The sequence below is a fragment of the Molossus molossus genome, unplaced genomic scaffold, assembly GCF_014108415.1.
Source record: "Molossus molossus isolate mMolMol1 unplaced genomic scaffold, mMolMol1.p scaffold_m16_p_1, whole genome shotgun sequence".
Classification (NCBI taxonomy): Eukaryota; Metazoa; Chordata; class Mammalia; order Chiroptera; family Molossidae; genus Molossus; species Molossus molossus.
Genome location: NW_023425344.1, coordinates 202,878,358 through 202,905,772, shown reverse-complemented (window position 1 = coordinate 202,905,772; position 27,415 = coordinate 202,878,358). Strand labels below are relative to the sequence as shown.

Genomic DNA, 27,415 nt, shown 5'->3' with positions numbered 1-27,415 from the left:
GATTAATTACTTCCCTTATATTTTTGGTAATACTTTTTCCAAGTAAAGCATAACTGAACTACATGTCTAAAATCAAAGCTGAACTCACACAACGGTGCCTCCAATTCAATGTTTACTCTGTAATGCAAGGACCTATATGCTCTCATTCATCAGAATCAAATATTCTATGGCTATAACCAAAGCAAAGGGAAAATGTAATCTGACAACATAAAGAATAATCCCCCTATAACTGTTTATTAGAATGTGAATATATCCAAATCAGTAACTAAAAAAAGTCAAGTTACAGAGCATGCATAAAATACAAAGTAACAATTTACAAATAGATAATAGTCATCATACCAATACACTAAAATAAGAAAACCAAAATGACCAACCACAGCAATGCCTTCAGTGTGCCCCACACGTCATGAGCATTGCAAAAGACAGGAGATTAACTATGAAACATAGTAATCTATGCAATCCCACACACATATATATTTTGGGGATTTCCACCATCCTGAATAGAATCACTTCAGTTGACACAACTTTCAGAACACTGCAGAGTGTTTAATATTATCCACAAGAAAGTAAAACTAAATATTAGTGTGCACATTTCTGAATGAGAAACTAGTTGCTCCATTAATTTTAATAATGTAGTAGAAGAAAACTATTTCAGGTCTGTTTAATGGCCTAAATGCATTCTATTTAAACTCAAAGTACTATTTCATCTTAAGTACTAAAAGAATACATGCCTTTAAGTAATACCACTTGAGCAGAAATTAACCTCTCACTGTATTCTTTTGACATACTGAAACCAGATATTTAACTGGACTATATTCCATAATATACTGCAAAACTCAAAAATCAGCATTGTTAAAATAATTACCCATGCCTGCTGGTGAATGTGGTGATAAAACTAGGTTGCATTTCATTAATGGAAGGTTTTGAGACAAAAATTACACTTCACAATTTGATACGAAGAGCATTAAACCAGTTATTGCCTGAGCAATAAAATGCCACATAATCTACTGCTGGGAAATTAGATAAATTAAATGACTTATCATTAAACTTAGGCTGCCTAATCATTCCAACAGAGGCACCTCAGATGGAATTCCACCAGTCTCTACAGTTCCCAGACTGTCAGGCAGCACCATTTAACATATGGCCCCAAACTACCACAGCTAAAACCACAATACAGTCTTTTGTGTTTATTAAGATAATTCTTGTCCAGAAAAAAAAGTGCCCTCTGGAATCAGCTTTGATGCTTACCAAAATTAAAAACAAAAATTACTGAACTATATAACCCTATTAAGGCATTTTAGAAAATGACTTCCAAAATAATGGAAAATTTTCAAGCTCTCAAAATCCTGCTAGGTTTATAGGGCAATTCTTAGATTTGTGGGAATATATGCTGCACTAAAAGAAGAGTGTATGAACTGTAAGCAGTTCTGTGGCAAAATGATAGCTTATTTCTAGTCTTCTTCGTTTGATGTGATTAAGACCAACAGGTCTGAGCTTCAAGTGATCAAGTTCTATTTTGTTCTACAGTGACAGGTTTCCATGATGAAAAGTAAACAATAACTGAGGAATCCAAACATTCAGTTTATTAAACTAAGGCTAGTGAAGCCATAGCGTGAAAAAAAGCTGCAGTCATTCGGGACAAATGGATGATTTTATAAAGCTAAAATCAAGACTTAAAACACAAAAAATTTGTTAAGTATGAGGAAGTAATAAAACACAAAAGTGACCACAATTACAAATATATTTAAATCTCAGACCTGGGAAATGAACTATACACGGCCTTCTATGGGAGAGGAGAAACGCCTTATATGTTCTGACAGCACTGCACCTTTGGCTTATTTTCAGTGGTTGGAGGAACATGAATAGGAACCACATTGTTGCTTGGAGACATGTCATTTTCACGTCTGTCTGACATTTGCTTCTGGGAAACAATGCGGTATATCTCTGAGTGGAAAAAAGAAGAAACAGCAATACTCAGTGATGAATAGGCCCATCAATGGTTGACATAAAAAGGTAGAATATATCTTTATAGGGAAAACGGCAAACAAACTAAACAGAAAAGGCATAAATTTAAAGTTTTATTTTCAAACAGCCACTGATTAGAGTTAACCCATTATTTTTAACAATTTCCCTTAGATTAAGAAGAGAAACAAAGGTCATAGTTTATGAGCTTATATCTAAATTAAACCATGAGAGCCCTGGCCAAATGGCTCAGTTCGTTGGAGCATCTTCCTGTACACCAAAAGGTGGCAGGTTTGATTGCCAGTCAGGGTGTGTACAGGAGGCAACCAAACAATGTTTCTCTATCACATCAATGTTTCTCTTTCTCTCTGTCTCTCTCTCTCTTCACCCTCTTCCTCTCTCTCTCTAAAAATATATCATCAGGTGAGGATTTAAAAATTAATTTAACCATGAGAGTATTTTCATTTTACCATTACCAAAAAAAACCAAAAAAAACAAAACACCTATATACACTGACACTGTATCACAGAAAAATAAAAATTTGTACTATCACACACATTAAGGTGTTTTTCTTGGCTATGTAGGGAAAAGTCCAACTTCAAAAACATGCCAAAATCCCAAAGAACTCTTAGAAAAGGAAGGAAAGATAATGTTTATCAGTACCTCCTAAACTAACATTATATTGTAATTAAACAATTATTCAAAACAGGCAATTTAAGATTTTATATGACACTTATCAAAACTAACTGTTTAGTGTCTACTTCTTCCACTCAACGTTAAACTCCACAAGGAACAAAACAGAGTCTACTTTATCCATTGATATGCCTCCAGCATATAGCAGATAGTAGGGGTTTGATAAGTAACTAACTGCATGAATAAATGTTATTAAATTCCTCAACAGCAAGTATCTTTAATTCATTTCATTTGGTCTTATATTGCACTGCCTAAGAATACTTCCCTCTGACTATATTATGTATCTTATTTATTTTTGTTCTCCCTATGCTCCCCTCCACCCCAAATATCCTCAAAAGATAAGGGGATTTCAGAAATGGAACAAATTGACATGATATGCCTCCTACTATAATGTACCATGAAGGATACAATGTATTCCCAAGAAGGACATCTATGTATTCCTGCCAAAAATGTTTCAAATGAATTTATCATGAGGAAACAACTAAATTCAGATTGGAGGGACACTCTACAAGACAACCAGCCAAGACTCCTCAAAAACGTTGTCATATAATACATTTTAAAAATGGGAATAAATGTGCCCTGGCCGATTTGGCTCAGCGGTTAGAGTGTCAGCCTGTGGTCCAGAGAGACCCGGTTCAGTTTCCGCTAAGGGCGCGTACCTCGGTTGCAGTTGGTCCCTGGCCCTGTTTGGTTGTGCAGGTGGCGGCCGCTCGATGTGTCCCTTTCACATCAATGTTTCTCTCTCTCTGTCTCTCTCTCTCTCTTCCTCCCTCCCTCCCACTCTATCTGAACAAAGAATGGAAGAATGTCCTCGGGTGAGGATAAAAAAATAAATAAATAAAAATGGGAATAAATGTTCTATAACTGTGCTGTTCAATAGTAGCCACCTATTTAAATTAACTAAATAAAATTTAAAATCCAATCCTTGCCCTGGCCGGTTTGGCTCAGCGGTTAGAGCGTCGGCCTGCGGTCCTGAGAGACCCGGGTTCGGTTCCCGCTAAGGGCGCATACCTCGGTTGCAGTTTGTCCCCGGCCCTGGTTGGTTGTGCGGGTGGCAGCCACTTGATGTGTTCCTTTCACATCAATGTTTCTCTCTTTCTGTTCCTCTCTCCCCCTCCCACTCTACCTGAACAAAAAATGGAAAAATGTCCTCGGATGAGGATAAAAAAAATAAATAAATAAAATAAAATAAAATAAAATCCAATCCTTCAGTCCACTAGCTATATTTTAAGTACTCAATAACAACCAACCTGTTATCAGTGCCTACTCTATTTGATAGCCCACATATAAAATAATTATATCAATGCAGTTGACCAGTCCTTAGATTTAAAATGTAAAAACCAAATCTATAAAGGACATAAGTACACATAGGAAAAAGTGAGTATGAACTATACATTATATAATACAGTATAAACATAAATTTCTTGGATATGGTATATGGCATCGTGATTATGCAGGAGAATGCCTTGTTCTTAGGAGAGAAAATACTCAAGTATTTAACAGTAAAGTGCCACAATGTGTACAAATTATTTCCAAAGGTTGAGCAAAGAAGGGAAAAGTGTGTGTGTGTGTGTGTGTGTGTGTGTGTGTGTATCCCAAATGTGACAAGGTGATGATTCTAGAAGAAGGATGTAAGGTGTTCACTATATTATTTCTGAAATACTTGAAAATTTCTGAAATATAAAGTTATAGGATAAAAGAAAGTGGAATCATGTTTTCAAAATGCTCCAAGTACATGTCAACCAACTGCAATATGAACATCACTTGGATTCTAATTTGAAGTGTTAAAAAAAAACTTTAGACACTTTTAATACTGTTTGGATAATAAATGATAATAAGAAATTACTGTCAATTTTTAAGTGGTTTTGTTGTTATGTGTTTAAGTCCTAATCTTTCAGATATGCATCATGAAACATTTACAAATGAAATGATGTAATACCTGGGATTTGTTACAAAATAACAGTAGAGAGAGTAGGTAGAGGAAAGATTGGCCCTAATGATGGCTGACAGCTACATGGGAGTTCATGACACTACCCTACTTTTAGTATGTTGGAAACTTCCCATAACAAAAAGTTAAAGAAAAAGAAATTTACAAACTGAATTAATACATTTTCTCCAAATTAAAAACTAATTTCCCTGAAGCTGAACGGCAAGCTCTACTACTAGTCAACTGAATATGTAAACTAACAGAAACACTGACAGCTAGTGTGACCTTTCTTTTTATTTTTGAGGAAGGGAGAAGTGGTGCTAAAATTTATGTTTGAGAAGGTTGACGGTGGTTCAAAGCTTAAGAAGCATCAAGAGAAAAAACAGATTACAATAAAGACTACTGACTAAAATTTTTAAAACAAACAAGACCAACAAAGAATATGGCGTCGTCTTTTAGATTATTTTCACTGAAAAGGGATGGGACCAGAGTGTGTCAAGGATAAAAAGTCAGTTATTCAATCGGACTAGTGGCTTAGGAATAAAGATAATCATCAACTTACTACAAAACTATACCATTCATTCTTTATTCTTTATATTTTCTCTTTAATCCCAAACTGGATGGTTGGCTTTTCTTTATCAAGTGCAAATAACTAAATGTGACCCTCTATAAATTTTAACTTCTCGACAAGTTGTATTAAACATTAAGTTAGGGGAACCAAAACAAAAAATAGTTTGAAGGTTCTTACATGAAAAGCAAATACTGGAAGGGAGGAAAAGGAAGAGTTCTCAAAGAACATAGAAAGTTAAATAATTAAAGAGAGCTCATTACAAAGCAAGAAATTTGAGCAGTGTTGCATAACTGCCTACAACTACTGCACAGTTTTATAGAAATGGATTACTGCTACATTTGCTGCAGTCAACAAAAGATGTGTGCTAATAAAAAGAACAAGGCAATAAACAAACAGGAGAGTACCGACCAGAAAATTAGAAGATAATTTTTCTTTAAGTAGAATGGGCACTAAGAGGCTACACTATTAATTTACTTAATGTCTTTTGTGGTTACATATGTCACTTAAAAAAGGAAATTTTGGTAAGAAAATAGGATGCAGGCACCTTTCTACCTGGTATATGATTAGAAAAGTTTCTTTAATTAACAGGGGGGTGGGGAGAACAGGGCTGCTAACTTGCTAAGCCAGAGGCAAATATTTTTCCTGTTTCAAGGGCATCAAATGTACATGACACACCAATACCTGTGCAGTCCCTTTTAAAGATGTCCAAAGATCTCTGGCCAGTTTGGCTTAGCTGTTGGAGCATCAGCCTGTGGACAAAAGGGTCCTGGGTTCAATTCCCAGCCAAGGGCACATACCTCAGTTGCAGGTTCAGCCCCAGTCGGGTTTGTGCGGGAGGCAACCAATTGATGAATCTCTCTCACATCAATGTTTCTCTTTCTCTCCCTCCCTCCCTCCCACTCTATCTAAAAGTCAGTGAGATATTTTTCCATTTATCTTCAGATAGAGTAGGAGGAAGACAGAGAGAGAGAGAGAGAGAGAGAGAGAGAGAGAGAGAGAGAGAGAGAGAGAAATATCGATGTGAGAGAAACATATCGACTGGTTGCCTCCAGCAGGGCCCTGACCAGGGCCAGGGACCGAACCACAACCGAGGTACATGCCCTTGACCGAAATCAGACCCATGACTCTTTGGTCTGAGGGCCCAATGCTCTAACCGCTAAGCCAAACTGGTCAGAGTGGCTTTATCTTTCTTATATAAGAATCTCTTATAGATCTAAATATGAAGCGAATAGTAACATAAGATAGCTTTAGATATAACCAGGTAAAGTTAAATAAAAAAGATATATACCTATTTCTACTCTATGGACATCTGGATCAAGCTGTAAAATAAATTATAAGGAATTTAGATGCCACTGTTCCAAATTGGGGAACAAAAGAGATAAAATTCTTCAGTGCCTCCAAAAATTGTGAAAATAGCAGAGGCCTGAGTTATTCTACTACAACCTTGGACAGGAAAAACTTATGTAATTGTTAATCCTCACTCAAGGATATTTTTCCATTGTGTTTTTTTTGTTTGTTTTTTTTTTTTAGAAAGGGTGGAAGTAGGGGAGGGAGAGAGGCAGACATCAATGTGAGAGAGACACATCGACTGGCTGCCTCCCACATGCACCCTGAACGGGGCTGGGGATTGAATTTACAATCCAGGCACGAGCCCTTGACCAGGAATCAAGCTCTCAACACTTTAGTGCATGGGCCGATGCTCAACCACCGAGCCACACGGGCCAGAGCTAGGTCAGAATTTTTTAGGTGTTCTTCAAACCCACTGTTCACCATGTAAGTTTCTCAAAGGTCAAAAATGCTCTGACTACTGTCAAGTATTTAAAAGTTGCCACATTCCAAAAACAAAGCTACTATACCTAATTAAGAAATTCTTATTACTCTAGTAAGAGTAGTCCCCCCGCCCCAAACTCCACCCCATCTGCAGGGCATATGGTACAAAACCCTCAGTGGATGCCTAAAACTGTAGATGGTACCTATCTATATATATATTATGTTTTTTCCTATACATACAAACTTTTTCACCTAATGGAAGTACCTTATAGGTTCTCTTTGGCATCACTACTAGCATCCTTACTATTATGTTTTGAGGCCATTATTAAGCAAAATAAGGGTTACTTGAACATAAGAACTGCTATTTAGTCATCTGATAACCAAGAGGGCTACTAAGTGACTAATGGGCAGGCTAGTGTATACAGCAGGCAACACGGGACAAAGAGATGATTGACATCCCGGATAGAATGGAGTGGAAGGGCACACAATTTCACTACACCACTTAAAACAGTGCGAAATTTAAAACTTATGAGTTCTAGCCCTGGCCGGTTTGGCTCAGCGGTTAGAGCATCGGCCTGCGGTCCTGAGAGACCCGGGTTCGGTTCCCGCTAACGGCATATACCTCGGTTGCAGTTTGTCCCAGGCCCTGGTTGGGTCGTGTGGGTGGCAACCACTCGACATGTCCCTTTCACGTCGATGTTTCTCTCTCTCTCTCTCCCTCCCACACTCTATCTGAACAAAAATAGAAAAAATGTCCTCAGGGTGAGGATAAAAAAAATAATAATAAAACTTATGAGTTCTAGAATTTAATATTTTTGGACCACAGCTGACTGTGGATAACTAAAACTGAGGAAAGTGAAACCACGGGTAAAGGGAGACTACTGTAATGCCTGAAAACTCTCACTCCACTTTTAAGTCAATATGCTTAGTGAATTATAATTCTTTCAACCACAAAAGGATTTAGTCTTCATTCTAAAAAGATAGCTTGGACTTATTAATTACATGGACAAACCTAGAAGATATCACCTTAACCAAGCGACCAAAGTTAACATCACCAGTAATAAATGAAACAAACCAGTATCATGAGCCTCCAGATATGACGCACTTAGCACACTTTTATGATGTTCCTGCTGAAAATACAAAACCTAAATTTAATCATGAGGAAACAGTAGAGAAAAACTCAAATTGAATAACTGACCTGTATCCCTCAAAACATTTCAATATACAAAAGACTGACAAACTGTTCCAGATTAGTAGAAACTAAACAACAGCTGGATACGACATGTGATCTGATTCCAAGCTTTATTTTGCTAATAACTGGAATTGGCAAAATCTGAATAAGATCTGTAAAACATTGATGTTTAGCCTTGGCCGGTTTGGCTCAGCGGTTAGAGATGGCCTGCGGTCCAGACAGACCAGGGTTCGGTTTCCGCTAAGGGCATATACCTCGGTTGCAGTTTGTCCCCGGCCCTGGTTGGTCGTGCGGGTGGCAGCCACTCGATGTGTCCCTTTCACGTCGATGTTTCTCTCTCTCTCTCTCTCTTCCTCCCACTCTATCTGAACAAAAAAAATGGAAAAATGTCCTCGGGTGAGGATAAAACAAAACAAAACAAAAAACACATTGATGTTTAGCCCTGGCCAGTTTGGCTCAGCGGTTAGAGCGTCGACCTGTGGACCAGAGAGTCCCGGGTTCAGTTCCTGCTAGAGGTACGTACCAAATAAATAAATAAAAATTGATGTTTAGGATTATTATCTAACTCTGATTTAGAGAATTGTACTACTGTTATGAAAGAGAATGTCCTTGTTTTAGGACCGAAAACTCGCAGGTTCAATTCCAGTCAAGGGCACATACCTCAGTTGCAGTTCAATCCCCAAACCTGGATAGGGTCGTGCAGGAGGCAACCAATCGATGTGTCTCTCTCACATCTATGTTTCTCTCTCTCTCTCCCTCACACTCTATCTGAAAATCAATGGAAAAGTATCCTTGGGTGAAGATTTTTTTAAAAAAGTACTCAGGTATAAGGGGCAACATGTCTATAGTTTGAAATGGTACTAAAAAATAATATGTATATATTTATAAAAAAGAAAAAAGAATAAAGCAGATATGGTAAAATATTAACATTTGGGGAATATGGGTGAAGGGTATTTGCAAATTCTTTTACAAGTATTGTAACTTTTTTAAGGCTGAAATTGTCAAAATTCAAAGTTAAAAGAAAAACATAATAGACTATAGAAAGTATGAAATTAAAACATTCCTTAACAAATTTGAAAATTAAAGAAAAAAAACTGCACTGAAAAGCAGAGGCTGGGCAATCTATCAGACTCACTCATGTACTAGCTAATTAGCTCTAAAAAAGACCATCAGCAAAAGTATGTCCTGGAGTTACTGTCAAATTCATGGATGTCAAAAATGCCATGGGTCTATTCTAAAACAAGTAACACAATTAACTTTGGAGTAATAACGTAGATAAATTTTTCAATACATAATTTTAAAATTAAAAGCTATGTTTTCCTATAGCAACATCAAAATATAATGTAAATGCTTTAAATTTAAGGCGAATTAACCCTAATGAGATTATTTTTCTCTTTTCTGTTTTTTCAATGCATTAATTCCCACTGGTAAAAAAACAAAAAAGATTAGAACAAAAAGTTTGCAAAACAGCACAGATGTCTGCTGCCATATATGCAATGATCTCTGATCCCACAGATCAACTGAAGTTCATGAAGGAAGCTGAGGAAATAGTGAATATATAGAGGAAAAGTGGTGGTAAGTGAAGCTAAAGCCTTGTTTGTTTTCAAGCAACATTAGTCAAGCAATAACAAAAGTTTAATCTAGAGTGAACTGTAAGAAAAACAGCCAGATATTCTTCATATTTAAGGACAAAACAGCTCAATTTTAACTATATATCACTGTTCATTGATTAGTTCACGTTTAAGTAGATCATAAGTTCAATGTTACAAATGATGCATACAATAATTCACAACAGATGAAAGACCTGGTCTCACCTTTACTTAATATCAGAATAAATGGGCCAGACAATGGATCAGAATAAATGAGCTAGAATTATAGCAGAGATTTTTTTTTTTAATCCTCTCCTGAGGACACTTTTTGCAATCATAGAGCAAGAAGGAGAGAGGAAGAAAGAGAGAGAGAGAGAAACATCAATGTGAGAGAGACACATCGAGTGGTTGCCACCCGCACAACCCCAACTGGCGCTGGGGACAAACTGCAACCAAGGTATGTGCCCTTAGTGGGAACCGAACCTGGGTCTCTCCAGACCGCAAGCCGGCACTCCAGCCACCGAGCCAAACCGGCCAGGGCAAGCAGAGGAGATTTGATGGGACATAAAAAATAATCCAACAAGGATTGACTAAAAAGATTTTCAAGTGATGTTTTTAGACGCCTTAAGAGACTCAGACCTTCAAGATGACTTTTACTCATTTTAAGACAGTATGAATCTGAGAACCAGGGAGATTCAATGACCTTACTTACAGAGGGAGAGAGAAAGCAACGTAATAAAAAGTAAAACCTACCACTCCTGGGTCTAACTTTAGTACTCTACATATTGACTCAACGGACTCCACATAAGTGGTTATATAGGAAAAAAGTAGATATTGCAGACATACTGCATATTTAATCAAATCTTGCTTGCTTAAAATGATCTGCAATGAAACCACAGAGATTCTAAATGAAAACTACTATGTTCCAAAGACTATCCAACCCCAGCACCAGTTCTTTTAGTTACTATTTTTTGATAACAGAAAAGAATTCTAATAAAATAGGTATGCAAATCAACAATATTTAGTTTTTTTTAATTAGTTTTTTTCATGCTTTAACTGCTCTTAAGCTACTAAATTATCAATGTTCACTATGTAGCAGGAATAACTAAGTATTTTACATACATGAACATACACTCTTTTTGGAGCCTAGTGCACATGTCTCAGTGATAGACATGTCTTTTCTGTGGGTTATAGAGACAAAAACCTTGAAGTCACAACCTAATAGTTGAGTCATATTGTACCACAGATATTTATTATAAATACAAACCCTCTCCAAAAAGAAAGTAACAGAACTCCCCAAAATATGTTTAAATTTTATAGACAAGAAAAGCAAGGCCTAAAAGGTTAAGTAACTTACTTAAGATTATAGGGCTAATAATAAGTGGAGAAGCCAGGACTAGAACCCAAGTCAGGCTTCCAAGTCCATGCCCGTAAATCCTAGGCTTATTCCCTACATTTTTAAAGTAAAATAAGACAACATTTAAAAATTAAAACCTGCCCTGGCCGGTTTGGCTCAGCAGTTAGAGTGACGGCCTGCGGTCCAGAGGGACCCGGGTTTGGTTCCTGCTAAGGGCATGTATCTCGGTTGCAGTTTGTCCCCAGCCCTGGTTGGGTTGTGTGGGTGGCAACCACTCGATGTGTCTCTCTCACATCGATGTTTTTCTCTCTCTCTCCCCCCCTCCCACTCTATCTGAACAAAAAATGGAAAAATGTCCTCAGGTGAAGATTAAAAAAAAAGAAACAAAAGTTAAAACCTGTTTATCCCTAATACCAGTGCTGCATACAAAGAAAAAATTAAAATCTTGTTACAGTATAATCAGAAACTCATTTATTTAACCATTTCCTCATATAGACTTTTTAGAATAAGACTATACTATATATAGACTAGTGAGTTCTCCCAGCTGGTGGCTCAGTGGCTGAGCATCGACCCATGCACCAAGAGGTCAGGTCGCTGGTTCGATTCCCGGTCAGGCATATGCTCAGGTTGTGGGCCAAATCCCCAGTGGGGGGCATACAGGAGGCAGCCAGTCGATGTTCTCTCTCATCAATGTTTCTATCTCTCTCCTCCTCCCCCTTCCTTTCTCTCTAAAAATCAATAAAGAAAACAAACAAACAAAAAAGACTAGTGAGTTCTTAAAAGTAGCACACAATTTTCAAGTACTTAAAACAACCTATTGAAGTACTTATTAGAGAATTAAGGTTAAATTTACAGATAAATTGATCATTTTAATAAAGTCAGAGTAAATATGACTCAACATAAATAAAATGCCTTCTTATCCCTGAGACTGACCTGGTCTGTACATCCACATTCCAAAACAGCATGAACTTTGGTCCTTTCCCACTACTTAAACTTTTCTATATGCAATCACTGGCTGATTTTCTCCGCACGTGACACCCTGCTTCTTCTACAATATATCATGAGAGAATTTTACTTTTTGTTTTTTTCATTAAAACTTTTAAGAACATATTTTTCCCTAGCTGCTTCTATAACACACATCAGAACCAAGAATACCTTTCCTTTATTGAATTTCAATAAGGCATTTATTATATCTTTCCATAGCCAGGATTTCAATATTTAGATCAGAAAGTACATTTAAGCATTACCTTGTGTTTGTGACCATGAGTTATAGAATACAGGGACTGAGGTAATAATAGAAGAGAACAAATAATTTTCAAATAATTTTTCCCACTATAAACCAAATTAATTAGAATGATCAAAGCTTAGCAAGCAAAAGTTATAACTAACCCAGCCAATGTGGTTCAGTGGTTGAGTATTGACCCATGCACCAAGAGGTCGCCAGTTCAATTCCAGGTCAGGGACATGCCCAGGCTGTGGGCCCAATCCCCACTGGGGAGCATGCAAGAGGCAGCCAATCAATATTCTCTCTCATCAGTGTTTCTATCTCTCTCTCCCTCTCCTTTCTTTCCTCTCTCTCTAAAATCAATAAAGAAAAAAAAGTTGTAACTAATTTTATAACTCTTGCTATAGTAGCCCTCAAATGATAGTCATTCTCAGACAGTGTGATAGTTTGTTTACCCAATTATTTTGTTTAAATTACCTAAAACTTTTTTATTTCCCACTGGTATAATCTGAAAATGCAAGTCTTACCTGTCAGAATAGTCTGAAAAGCAGCTTCTACATTTGTAGAGTCTAGAGCTGATGTCTCAATGAATGACAAACCATTCTTTTCTGTGGGGAAACATAAAAACTTCAGTTTTATCAAATTTTATACAAGAAATGTAATACTCAAGCCTTTAAATTGAAAAATAAAAGACCCTTCTCTCTCTCTCTTTTTTAATTGATTTTAGAGAGACAGGGAGGGAGAAAGAGAAGGTGAGGGTGAGAGGATGAGGGGGAGAGAGAGAGAGATTGAGGGATTTGTTTTCCCACTTATTTATGCACTCATTAGTTGATTCTTATATGTGCCCACAACACCTTGGTGTATCCAGACGACCCTCTAACCAACTGAGCCACCCAGCAAGGCCTAAACCACCTTTCTTAATCCTAAGACCTCCCAACTTCTTAAGCAATAAGGGTACTATTCTACTTACACTTCAGTACATTAAAAATAACTATAAAATTTTTATTGAATTCATTAAAATAAATACTTCTTATGTCTAAATACTATTACCAGCCCTACTCAAAATGTAGTAAACTTATCAAGTACCCAGGTACTTCCATCCCTTACTGTCCATCAACCATACAGCTATGGTATATACAAGGATGAGTATACACGATTCACTTAGAATTCTGTAACTATATTATTTGAAATAAAGCTTCTTGCCTGAAAAACTAAAAAACTGTTATAAAAAATGGCATAATCACTAGTCTCAGAGGGTCACAACCTTCACTAGCCAACAATGTACAATGTTGCCTTCTGATACTGTTCCCCTCCAGAACAGTGGCAAGAGATAGGTTGACCCTCTAATAAAGCTAAAAAAGTTAAAATTCCTGCCCTGGCCAGTTTGGCTCAGCGGTTAGAGCGTCAGCCTGCGGTCCTGAGAGTCCCGGGTTCAGTTCCTGCTAAAGGCGTGTACCTCGGTTGCAGTTTGTCCCCGGCCCTGGTGGGTCGTGCGGGTGGCAGCCACTCGTTGTGTTCCTTTCACATCGATGTTTCTCTCTCTATATCTGTTCCTCTCTCTCCCTCCCACTCTACCTGAACAAAAAATGGAAAAATGTCCTCGGGTGAGGATAAAAAAAAAAAAAGTTAAAATTCCTAAGTAGCTAAATGCCTATTGATCCTTGACACTCCCTGGGCTACTACTTCTCAGACCCACATTGAGCAGCCTTGGTAAACACAGAGATATAATGGAAAAAGAAACAGGAGTACAGAATGGATTTCATCTATCCTTTCCAGAGAGAGAAAAGACAGTCTTTATATTCAATTTTTGGCAGCAAAAACTCAACATACTACAATGTTTTAATGACTCAAAGTTAAGCAAAAGAGCCTAACAGTAATCACACACTTTTAAAACAATCCTTGCTAATAAGTATTCGTTATTTATTCAAGTTTACCTTTCCAAAACTACTGTAACTGATCACCCTCATTGGAAGGGTTATCAAAATTGCAAGATGTAAAAGTAAGAAATACAGAATTACTGTAATAACATTAAATTCCTATCACTAACCTGCAAAAGCTCTTGCTTCATCTGTAGGAACTGCCCTGAGATGACGCAAATCACTCTTATTGCCCACAAGCATGATAACAATGTTACTATCAGCATGATCTCTCAGTTCTTTCAGCCATCGTTCTACATTTTCATACGTGAGATGCTTAGCAATGTCATAAACCAACAAGGCACCTACAGCTCCACGATAGTATCTGAAAACAGAAACATAATGTAACTATTAGAAAACAACCAGGAAATAGAAGGGAACACCAGGAAGAAATAAATATATGGATTATATCTTTTCAAAAACATATTTATAAATAAATTTCAAAATCCTAATTTTGGATTTATTAAAAGGGGGTGGGGGTGGATACCTTTTCCAATATCAAACAAAAGTCAGCTAATTCACTTGATGGCAAACAACTCACTTGATGGCAGCCTATTTCACAGAACTTAAAAATTTTTGAGACTTACGCTGATGTTATAGCTCGATATCGCTCTTGCCCAGCCGTGTCCCATATCTGTGCCTTTATTGTTTTCCCATCAACCTGGATGCTTCTTGTTGCAAACTCTACTCCAATGGTGCTCTTGCTTTCAAGATTAAACTCATTTCGAGTAAATCGAGATAGGAGATTACTCTTTCCAACACCAGAATCTCCAATAAGGACAACTGAAAAGACAAAGAACTTTATGTCAGATGAATGAGGCAAACAATACCTTAGAATAGCAATTTTCTAGCGGTGTGCCACAAGAATTTTTATAACATGTACTACCCGACTATTGAATCAGGAGCACTGGCCTCTTTTCTCTTAGATTGTCAAATAAAAAAGAATGACACTACAATAGCTGTCCTGTGTGAATGAATAAAAATTACATTTTTGGTCAAATTGGCAAAAAATATATTTTTTGGTATGCCGTAAAATTTTACTAATTAGTCTGTATGTGCCATGAGATTAAAAAAAAGGTTGAAAATCACTGCCTTAGATAACTTTCAAGATAAATCCTAAACCAAATGAACAATTTGTGATACTAACTTGTATCAGACATGATTATAAACAAAGGATGTTAGTGGGTGGGTAGAAAGATAAAAAAATTAATACTATGTTCCACTTAGTTTCATCAAAGACTGGGTGTGACCTCAGGACTCACACCTAGGCAAAATGAAACACATTTAACATATGAGGTATCAGGTTTATAAACTTTGCCACCCAGATCACAGAAACTATATTTGCATTTAACAGACTGACAGGAAACTAGAGACCCCTCCAAAAACAAATACCCCATCCACTAAGTTTAACAGGGCCCTAGGAAGCTGACTAATAATTCTGAGCCAACAGTGAACATACACTTTCACTTACCACTTCATGCTCTTTTAAAAATGTGTTTGTTTCTTTTAATTGATGGGAGAGAGATTTGTTGTTTCACTTATTTAATTTTCATTAGCTGCTTCTTGTATGTACTCTGACCAGAGACAGAATTTGCAACCTTGAAGTGTAGGGATGATGCTCTAACCAACTGAACTATCCAGCCAGGGCTTTAAAACAGATGTTTTTTTCTTAGTCTTAAATTTTCTTTTTTTTTAAATTGATTTTAGAGAGAAAGGAAAGGAGAGTGGGAGAGAGAGAGAAACATCGATGAGAGAGAACATGGACTGACCGCCTCCTGCATTCCCCACATTGGGCATGTGCCCTGACTGGGAATCAAACTGGCGATCTCTTGGTGTATGGGTCAATGCTCAACCACTGAGCTACACTGGCCAGGCCTTTTTTTTTTTTTTTTTTTTTAATTTATCTCTATTGTTCAAAGTATTACAGATGTTCCTGCTTTTTTCCCCCTAAAACAGGTTTTGATTAGATAAAATTTCCTATAATTACTATTAGGAGGCAGTTTGCTTACTAATAAATACATGGGGATTCTTTTTCACCCAAGGCAATATTACACTTGAGAATTTCAAAAACAATGATGAAATAGGCAGTTAAATTATCTTAAAGCAATGTCTATCTACATTTAAAGAACAAAATGAGTTCACCGATTTACAGGATCTGAGCTTGATATCAGTTTTTTCCTTTGTAAAAATTTTATAGGTGTTTCAGAAAATATTATACTTATTTCTACTGCAAACTACTAATGCTTCTTCTTACTTCTTACTAGCTACCTGATATAGACACCAGGACTAGAAAATCAATGATGCAAAAATAAGACCATGCCTTACTAAAGACTGAGATTTGGGGGTGAAGTGGGGTAAAAATTGAGAGTTCACTGTATTCTGGTCAGAGGGCAAAGAAAATCCATTATGTATTCCTTCCTTGCCATAAGAGCGGATATAAGCTGGCCTCTGGACATCTTGGAGGGAGTATATTATCAAATGCATATCTTTGTGGTTTCCTCTATCAGCTGATTCAACAAGAAATCATCCAGATAGCAGTGATTCCATGCAACACAAGGAGTGGTTATTTCTAGCTATATAGTCAATGAGAGGTGACAAATGCATTGTGGCAAACACAAATATTGTAATAAATGCTTTAATTTGGACACCAAAGAAGACTATATTAAGGTTATAAAAGTAACATACCAAAACAATACACTTCCAATTTTATAGGAAGGTTGGTTTATATATCAGTTTCCAAAGTCCATCATTCTGGGCATGAGGTCAAATCCCAGTTTCAGTAATAGTCTACCCTCTTAACAGAATACTCACTATGGCCTCTCAGTGAAAGAAGCTGAATGTTCTGCCGAGGAAACCTCCTTTGAATCATTTCTGGCCCTACACTAGCACTGAGGAATAAAAGCCTCACTTGAAATGGGAATAGGAAAGAAGAAAAAAACCAAAAAGTGACCGTTTCTATTTCACAGGCACTCAGATATCAATCAGTAGTTCAGAAGCCAAAGAGCAAGACATCTATCTAGAATGACAACACCTTTAGAAAAATAAAAGAACATCTTCTCCCTCCCACAAAAACTATAGCCCTTTAAAGTTTTTTATTTCTTTCCTTCTGATCTCCACTTTAACTAATAATTATATTCACTGTCTCCCCATCTCAAATCTTTATGCCATCATAAAGTAAGTTATGAGGGCATTCCCCCCCTCAATGTAAACAATTAATTTTAACATTATAAAAATAGCATCTTTAGCTGAAAATAATTCAAGACTCATGAATGCTTTATACAGTATAAAATAGTTATCTCAATTAGACATAGACAAGATTGCCAGAATTAAGACTAGCAATTTGTTAAAGGATATCTTAAATTATAACAGAAGATAATAATTAAGAATAGTGCTGCCAAGATGATGCTGAGAAATGACACAGTAAGCTGCTTCTATTCATTTACCAAACAAGAAACAAACCAAGAAGTAAACATTTAGGCTCACTAAAAAAATAAACAAACAACCTAAGCAACAGAAGAGAATTCACTGGCTATGATTTAAAAAACAAGCCAAGCCCTGGCAGGTGTGGATCAGTGGTAGGAGCCTGCAGGACCAAAGGGTCTCAGGTTTGATTTTCAGGCAAGGGCATATACCTGGGTTGCAGGTTCGATCCTGTGCCCAAGTACAGAAGGCAACCAATCGATGTATCTCTCACATCAATGCTTCCCTCTCTCTCTCTTAAAAAAAAAAGGAAAAAGGAAAAAGTATCCTCGGGTAAAGACAAACAAAACAAAAGAAAAAAAGAACAAAAAAATCCACAAAATTACATGGATTCAAAGTTAATTTCTAATCAATTTCTCTCATTAAGATGATAATATTCAATTGCATTTTTTAAATATGACAAACTAGCCCTGGCCGGTTTGCTCAGCGGTTAGAGCGTTGCCCTGCGGTCCAGAGAGACTTGGGTTTGGTTCCCGCTATGGCCATGTACTTTGGTTGCAGTTTGTCCCTGGCCCTGGTTGGGTTGTGCGGGTGGCAGCCACTCGATGTGTCCCTTTTACATCGATGTTTCTCTCTCTCTCTCTCTCTCTCTCTTCCTCTCCCTCCCTCTCCTCTCGCTCTATCTGAATAAAAAATGGAAAAATGTCCTCGGGTGAGGATGAAAAATTAAATAAATAAATAAATGTATGTGACAAACTATATGATCACATCCTATAGTTCAAAAAAGAATTCAGATTGACTTTCTCCTGTTTTCCATAACTAGAATCTTAGGTTAAAAGTACTTTAAACACTTTATAACTATAGCCATCATTACAAAATATATAAATACAAAAACAGTATCTATATATGAAACAGCTATAGCATTTCTAAAATAACCTGATAGTATTTATTACCACTTGGTTAACCTTATCTGCTGAATTTTAAGTATCATCTCTAACCCCTAATACTAAATTTAGATCAATATATATCAAATACTAGGCTGCTAAATGCCATAAAAACAAAATATACATATTATGTTATTTAATTAAAAGTTTCACCTGTTTAACCACATTTAGTTTTATATACTCCCTTACAAACTATTATACTGGACTAAAATTTAATTCAACAAATCAATTATAGTACATCAGACCTATAAGTTATCACCTGCAGGAATAATTAATAATTTTCATACTGGTTTTTATAAATAAACTTGGAGATGTTTCTACCCTTTCAACTACAAGGGCAAAAGAAGGTTTACAGTTGTGAGTATGAGAAAGTTTATTCTTATATTATTAATGACTGTATTATTTTCCATAAAAACAAACATAAACCTACTTTTGCCTCACCCTGTATATTCACAGTACCTCATCAAAGAGTTTTTAAAAATCAAATGCATTCAAAATAAGACTGAAGCCTAGACATGTTTTCCAGACTCAGCAGAATCTGAGTTGCTCAACCAAAGGTTGTACAAGAAAAACTACCAAGATGCAAGACAGCAAAGTTCCTATGATAATTTCCACAATCAGCTGATGGTTAATTACTACTGACCTTCAATGAGATTAAGAAGAAAATGGTGTAGACTAAGTATCCAGGGATTTTCAGAAAATGTGACTGACTGAATTGGTGTCTACTGTAATATTTGTAAATAGGAACTATGATTGATGCTTACCTTTGCTTATGTATTCCATAGGGCCTTAACCATATTGTGGGTAAATACTTGTAGACTTTAAGTGTTTAACATAAACAAGTTTAACAAAGTCAAGTTTTTAAAAATAAAATTAATCCCCTACCAAAAGTCTTAATATTGAGCTTTAACTGAAGAGTAATATTCAAGAACAAATACATAATTTAGAGTAACTGTCCTGTCCCTTTTGGACCAACCTATACTAATCAAAATAGTTATTCATTTTTTTAAGTTGATTTTAAAGAAAGAAAGGGGGGAGGGGAAAGGGGGGGTAAAGGGAGAAGGGGAAGGGAGGAGAGAGAAATATCAATCAGTTGCCTTCCACAGGAGCCCCAACCTGGGATCAAACACACAACCTTGGTATGTGCCCTGACAGGAATCAAATCCAAACCCATGACCTTTTGGTATAAGGGACAAAGCTACAATCAACTGAGCCACACCAGCCAGAGCAGTTATCTCTTCATTTTTAACTGTTTAGAGTTGCAAACTAACTTCCAATTCCCTCAGCTACTAAGGTTGCTAGGTAAGCCTTCTTCCAAGTAGAGAGCTGCAGCTTATCTCATCTCTAGAATGAAACCATTTTAAAATGAAATTATTGCCCTGGCCGGTTTTGCTCAGCGGTTAGAGCATCGGCCTGCGGTCCAGAGAGGCCCGGGTTCAGTTCCCACTAAGGGCACGTACCTGGGTTGCAGTTTGTCCCCGGCCCTGGTTGGGTCGTGTGGGTGGCAACCACTCGATGTGTCCCTTTCACATCGACGTTTCTCTCTCTCTCTCTCCCTTCCACTCTATCTGAACAAAAAATGAAAAAAAAAAAAATCCTCGGGTGAGGATAAAAAAATAAAATAAAATAAAATAAAATGAGATTATTGATGCTTCATTTTAAATTATAATAACTGAATAAATAAAAATTTGACTAAATAATCAACATTAAAATAAAAAGTGACTCATATCCTGTAAGAGCTTTAAAAACGTGGAAATCCTTCTCAGCAGAATTTTGTAAACATCCTACCTTACACAGCAAAGTGTACAACAAAATTAAACCATAACCCATGGAAACAAAATACTTTAGAAGTTCCTAGTTTTAAGTTTCCTTACTAATACTTACATGCTCTTATATTTACAGAGATTTATGGTTTAAATAACTGATAAATCCGCCGGTGTGGCTCAGTGGTTGAGCGTCAACCCATGCACCAAGATGTAAGCGGTTCGACTCCCAGTCAGGACACATGCCCAGGTTCTGGGCCCAATCCCCAGTGGGGGGCGTGCAGGAGGCAGCCAATCGGTGTTCTCTCTCAGCGATGTTTCCATCGCTCTCTCCCTCTCACTTTCTCTCTCTCTAAAATCAATAAAGGAAAAAAAAAATTAAAATAGCTGACAAGACCACAGTAACTTCCTTCACATTATTATCATTTGAGTCCTCACAGAAACTAAAAGTTTACAACCAGTCCCATTTAATTTTCACAACAATCCTGAGAGGTACATATTATTTCTTTTATAAATGAGGGAATTGATGCTCAAAAAGTTAACTTTCTCAAGGTCACAGGCAAATTTAAGAGCTGAGTCTGGGCCTGTGTGATTCCAAAGTCTTGTGCTCTCAATTATTGTTAGTAGGATGTTCTAATCCAAAAATTGGGTTAAAATTCCTTAAAACAGTCCAGGATAATATTCTTAGTAAAAAATGGCTTCTATAACCAACATTTCAGTTCAAAACCAAACAGGAGAAATACCCTGAGAGGCTATTTTATCTTGTTCTAAATTAATTACTTCAAAGGTAGCTAGCTGCTCACTGTCACTGCACCTCATTAAAAAAAATAAAATAAAAATGTCCCTTTAATAGCTAAACTCATCTCCAGGGTCTCACTTAAGTAATTTCACCTGACCTCGGATGACGTTAACAAACAGTATATAAAATACATTAAGTACCCTCTTCTTGTACATGACTTTCCATTATGGGGGAAGGGAGTGGATACTGAAGGTATTCACCCCATATAATAGAACATTCTGGCCCAGAGGAGTAAGTGGTGATAAGGATATATCACCAGCTAGTATGCCAAGATTTGCAAAGTATTGATGAAGCAAAGAAATGTTACCTGGTTCATTTGATCAATCATTCTTAGCACCCAATGGCAAAGTCAGAAACTGTCACTACACTTAACAGTTTTTAAACTCCACCCTCCACTGTAAAGCTTTAATAGCAATGGCTTCTTCCTCCCTGGTAGTGATCTTTGTTCAACATACCACTGATGGCTGCCCTCCTAATTCAGGGGCAAAGAAAGAGCATCAGAGTGAGAGCCCATTCACTGAACAAAAAAAGCATTTACTGTACTCTTTTCCCATTGAAAACTATACCCTTTATCTATGTCGACTGAAAAAAACTATTTGGATTCTTTCTGGACTAACCAATAAGCAATTCTTTCTATCCACTCCCCACCCTCCAATGTTTTGTCCAAGGGCACTACACGTTTCCCTGTCTTATAATAAGTATTTAATTTGACCAAAGAGCACACAACTTCTCCCCGCCCCCACCTTTCGGGAAAGGTCTGTCGCCAACTAGGACTCTTCCCTTCCCGTTTAAAAAACATGGAGAGGTTAGAGCCTCCCAGGGCTGCAGCAGGAAGTGACCAGTCCACAGTGATAAAGCAGCTAGTATTTGTGCAGCGCACAACCTTTCCTGCTCAGGAACTGGGCCTTCAGGTCTGGCAAGGATAACAGCCACCACCCATCCGCAACCCCTTCTCAAGAGCAGAGCCAAGAGTTATCCCGGGCTGGCCGCCGCGGGGTGGGGAGGGGAGGAGATACAAGCCTAGGTGGGAAACCACACCAGTCCCCGGGTCACTGCGACAAGTGCGTGCGTGGGTGACGGACCATCCCCCTTGCCCTACCCCCCACCCTAGGGTCACCCAGAAGACCAGGGAGAGCCCTAAACTATTTGGGGAGGGGAGGGAAAGAGTTACCAAACCCGGGGGCAGTGCGACGTTACTGACAGCGAGAGCCGTGGGGCGGGCGGGGGCCGCGGGCGCTCGGACGTGAGCGAGGGCCCGGCCCCGGGATGGAAACGGCCAGGAAAGCCGTCCGGCCGGCCGAGGGGAGGGGGCTGTGAGGAGCCGCGGAGGAGCAGCTCGCTGAGGAAAGGGGAGCCGACAGGGGAAGACGGGCCGCGGCCGCCTGCGCCCAGGCTAGGTGCGAGGCTAGGTGCGGAGCCGAGCGAAGGGCGGGTCAGGAGGTGCAGGAAGGGGAGTGAGCCCGGCAGGACGCGCCGACGGCGTAGATGGTGGGAGCGGCGACTCCCCTGAAGGGGCCCTAACGCCGGGAAAGGAAGGCGATTCCGGAGAAGGCAGCCCGCCGCCAGGGCCCTCGGCGAGGGGCTGAGGCCAGCGAAGGCCTAGGAGGAGGTCGCTAAGAAACTGCCGGTGTGTGGCGAGGAGCCCCTACCCCCGTCTGGGCGGAGGTCCGGGGGCTGAGCGGGAAGACAAACCGCAGGGAGAGGGCAAGGCTGAGGAAGGCCAACTTCAGCACAGAGGCAGCCCCACGCGGGCCCCCGGGAGGGTCCCGGCCCCCGAACGGGAGTCGGTGGAGAGTGGGAGAGCCCACGGCCTCACCTTTGAAGAGGTAGTCGTACTCGTCGTCGCGGGTGCCCATTGCGCGGCCGAGGACTGAAGGGGCGGGAGCAGCAGTGGTATCGGTGGGACCAGGGGGCGTCGCTGCAGGGGTAACCCGAGCGCCGAGCTTCAGCTGCCTGACCGGGTAAAGAACCCCTCCCTGCCAGACGCCACTTCCGGCGGGCTTCAGCGCGCAGCTGAAGTACTTCCGGGGAGGCTGCGCCCCGCCCCGGGGCTCAGGAAGGGTGGTCCGCGGACTACTACCTGTGTCTTTAAAGTCTGGCCTCCTCCTAGAGGCTCAAAGGAGAAACAACCCTGGACTCCCAGCTGATCGCACTCTGCGGTCGCACACCACACTCTTAATGGCCTCTCCCTCATTTCTCGCACCTCCGTGCCAGAACCAATAAATGCTGTTTCTCAGTGATGGGCGCGTGATGGGGGCGGGGTAATTAGAGAGCCAAAGGCAGTTTGGTACACGTGGTGGTTCCATGGTGTAATGGTTAGCACTCTGGACTCTGAATCCAGCGATCCGAGTTCAAATCTCGGTGGAACCTATACCCTCTCATCCCATTTTGTCCTCCCCGCACCCAACGTTTTTGTCCTATTTATGCACTAAGTGATTGTTAAATAACTACAATGTATGTATGGCCTTGAACTGAGTAAGGAGGGAATTTTATAAAATTTAACCTTTGCCTACAGATTTCACAAATTTATCCCTTCAATCCTGTACTTTTTGTCACCTAGTTGTCTCCTAAGCAGCCTCTTCTTCCTTTTTAAAATATGGGCCCCTCTTCCTCAAAACTTAATTGAAAAACTTGAATGACACTTGATACCTTTTTCTAGAATTTTCAACCTCCAACTTCATTCAAGGGCAGCCACTTTTCACTCACTCCTTTTATCCAAAGTCTCTCAAATTATTTCCAGATGTCATTCAGAGAATTTCACCCACCCTATTCATCAAAACTGATCAAGAACTTCTTGAGCCACATCCTCTAAACCAGCGATTTTCAACCGGGTGTGCTGCAAGAGTTTTTAAAACCTGCAATACCTGACTAGTCAGGGGCACTGACCTCTTTTCCCTTAGATTGTCAAATGAAAAAAAAAAAAAAAAAATGACAAGAGCCAACACAACAATAGTCATCTGGTGTGAATGACTCAAAATTATACCTAATTTTTTTTGTCAGATCGGCAAAAAATATATTTTTTGGCATGCTGCAGAATTTTAGTAATTAGTGTATGTGTGCCATGAGATGAAAAGGTTGAAAATTGCTGCTGTAAGCTAAACTCGTTCACATAATTATTTTTTTTAACACAGAGCAAAGATGGCAATTTCCATTTTCGCAAAAATGTAGATACTAAGACAAGTGATTTGCCAAAGATCACACAGCAGGGCCTCTCTATATTTAGAGTTGTTATTCCAAAAAGCTTTTCCCATTTATTGCCATACCCCCATGTCACCTATATGTAATCCCTTAATTTAGACCTTTGAACAAGGGTGCCTGTAATAAGCAGAATGATGACTCCCCAAAGATGTCCACTTCCCAATCCCTGGGAACTAGTGGCAAATCAAAGGGGAATTAAGTTTGCAAATAAACTGATTTTTTTTTTTTTAATCCTCACTAGAGGATATGCTTAGAGAGGGGAAGGGAGAGACAGAGAGAAACACAAGTTGATTGCCTCACATACACACCTGGACCTGGGATCAAACCTGCAACCTAGGTCCATGTCCTGATCAGCAACCAAACCTGCAACCTTTATGGTGTACAGGATGATGCTCCAACCAACTGAGCCATCTGGCCAGGGCAAATCAACTGATTTTAAAATAGGGAGATTCTCCTGGTGAGCCTAATGTTATCACAAGTGTCCTTAAAAGTGGAAAAGAAAGGCAGAGGGGAGTCAGAGTTATGTGGTGTAAGAAGACCTTGTGAAAAATAATAAACAGAACCACTTCAAAATGGAGTCGGAGCTGCCATCCCAGAGGAACTACCTTGCATGCCTTACTCCTCAAACTTTTGGGATGTTAAAACTGGGCAAAATAACCTTTGTAGCCCTGGTCCGTTTGGCTTAGTGGTTAGACCTCCAGCCTGTGAACCAAAGGGTCTCAGGTTTGATTCTTGTCAAGAGCACATACCTGGGTTGCAGGTTCAATCCCTGGCCCTGGTCAAGGTCATGCAGGAGACAACCAATTGATATGTCTCTCTCACATCAATGTTTCTCTATCTCCCTCCCTTCCACTCTATCTTAAAAAAAAAAAATCAATGGAAAAATATCCTCAGGTGAAGATTAACAAAAAAGAAAAGAAAAGAAAATTAAAGATATTCTCTAGAATTTAGCATCACTATATTAGTATTTCTATACCTATAGAAAGTCCTTTCTTCTGTTCATATAATTTATTCCCCTTCCCTTTCTCATAAATATCCCTTGCCTTTATATCCTAATCAAAACCCTATTTGGGTTTCTTTCTGAATCAGTCATTCTCTGATAGCTATTCTTTTGGATCTCAAATAAAGGCTTGCTGCCTCACACTTTGGCCTTTTTAAAAAATCCTCACCCAAGGATATGTTTTGTTTGTTTGTTTGTTTGTTTGTTTTCATTTATTCTAGAGAGAGAGGAAGGGAAAGAGAAAAACATCATGTGAGAGAGAAACATCATTAATCGATTGCCTTCCATATACCCCCTGACCAGGGATCGAACCTGTACCTTGGGTATTTGCCCTGACCACAGGACCCTTCAGTGTTTGGGACAACACTCTAACCACTAGCCACACCAGCCAGGGCTGGCCTTTTATTTTTAGGTTAACACTTATTAAAAAAGAAACAACAGCCCTGGCCGGTTTGGCTCAGCGGTTAGAGCGTCGGCCTGCGGTCCGGAGAGACCCGGGTTCGGTTCCCGCTAAGGGCATGTACCTTGGTTGCAGTTTGTCCCCGGCCCTGGTTGGGTCGTGTGGGTGGCAACCACTCGATGTGTCGCTTTCACGTCGATGTTTCTCTCTCTCTCTCTCTCTCCCTCTCACTCTATCTGAACCAAATATAAAAAAAAAAAAAAAAAAATGTCCTCGGGTGAGGATAAAAAAAAAAAAAAAGAAGAAAGAAACAACAGGCCAAAACGGAGTCACTTTTGCTAAGCCATGTCACAAAACCAAAACTTAATAACTAACTTAATTGCAGTTTCTGTCTTTCCCAGGAGTAGAATTTTAAACCAGTCTAGAATATCCTGATCAATACTAGTGAGATAGGTAATTTGCTGATAACACCACTTCTGCCTATAAAAGTCTTTCCTTTTGAACAACTCCTTAGAGCTCCCTTCTAATTTCTAGATGAGATGCTGCCTGATTCATGAGCTGCTTAATAAAGCCACTAGACCTTCAAATTGAATTCGTCCTTTAACAACCTCAACCAGCACTTGTGACTTTGAAAATGGAGGAAGGGGCCAGGAGCCTAGGAATGCAAAGGCTTCTAGAGATGGAAAAGGCAAGGAAATGGATTTTTCCCTAAGGCTCTCTGAAGGAACACCACCCTTGATTTTAGCTCACTGAGACCTACATCACCAAGTTTGTGGTCATTTGTTACAACGGCAACAGACAACTAATACAGTACCATTTTCAGTGCTTTCTGTGACAGTATGTATAAAGCAATAGAAGGTTTGTCTAAGGCCTAGATATTTCCTTATGCAGGGGCGAACATTGGAAAAGAAGCACAATATTATTCAAGCAGCCAAATATTTGCACTACCAATGATTTGTAAGACACGGCCCTAGCACTACTCAGGTGGGTACACCAGATGGGCCTAAGAAAAGAGGAATATCACTAACTAGACAGTTCTGAAGGAGTAAATAATGAGAGCTCTGGTGATAAGTGCTACAGTTCACAGGGACAAATAATTAGAACTCCCTGGAGGAAGAGGAACTAGCATTGAAGGAAGAAGCAAGGAAGGAAACTCATTTTGGGAAATGAAAGAAATTAGATGATTAAGAACATGCTGAGCAAGGGCATTAATGCCGGAAGAATAATTATGAACTCTTTCCTTTATGTCATTGTTTCTCAATGAGTGTCATTATCGGAGAAATTGGGTTGTCCTTCCCCACTGGGTGCTGAGGGTGGGGTCCTTATGCTATCTCGAGGAAAATAATTTTCTAAGACTCCCATGGGAGGATGAGTAATTTTTTTTTATAAAGTATTTTTTTCTTTATTAATTTTAGAGAGAGAGGAAGAGAGAGGGAGAAAGATAGAAACATCGATGAAAGAGAACATCAATTGGCTTTCTCCTGCATGCCCCACCCTGGGGATCAGGCCCACAACCTGGGCATGTGCCCTGACTGGGAATCAAACCGGTAACCTCTTGGTGCATGGGTCAATGCTCAACCACTGAGCCATACTACCTGGGCGGGATGAGTAATTTTTTTCGCATGGAATTACACATCCCTGAGTTTCCAAAGTCCCATTTCAGTCATAGAAGAAGTGTAGCTGGGGTAT

The 27,415-nt window shown here is 39.0% G+C and overlaps 1 protein-coding gene and 1 non-coding gene across 2 annotated transcripts; one reads left to right on the top strand and one right to left on the bottom strand.

The window, feature by feature from the left end:
- Positions 1-218: 218 nt before the first annotated feature.
- Positions 219-23,103, bottom strand: RAB11A (RAB11A, member RAS oncogene family). Its single transcript, XM_036278011.1, has 5 exons — positions 22,945-23,103; positions 14,790-14,985; positions 14,334-14,527; positions 12,814-12,894; positions 219-1,944 (listed from the first exon to the last, which is right to left on the bottom strand). Exons 1-5 carry the CDS (start codon positions 22,982-22,984, stop codon positions 1,805-1,807), a joined length of 651 nt encoding a protein of 216 aa, XP_036133904.1. The 5' UTR covers positions 22,985-23,103; the 3' UTR covers positions 219-1,804.
- Positions 23,104-23,426: 323 nt separating this feature from the next.
- On the top strand, positions 23,427-23,498 carry TRNAQ-CUG. The gene has a single exon. It is a non-coding gene; the product is annotated as a tRNA-Gln (tRNA).
- The last annotated feature ends 3,917 nt before the right edge of the window (positions 23,499-27,415 follow it).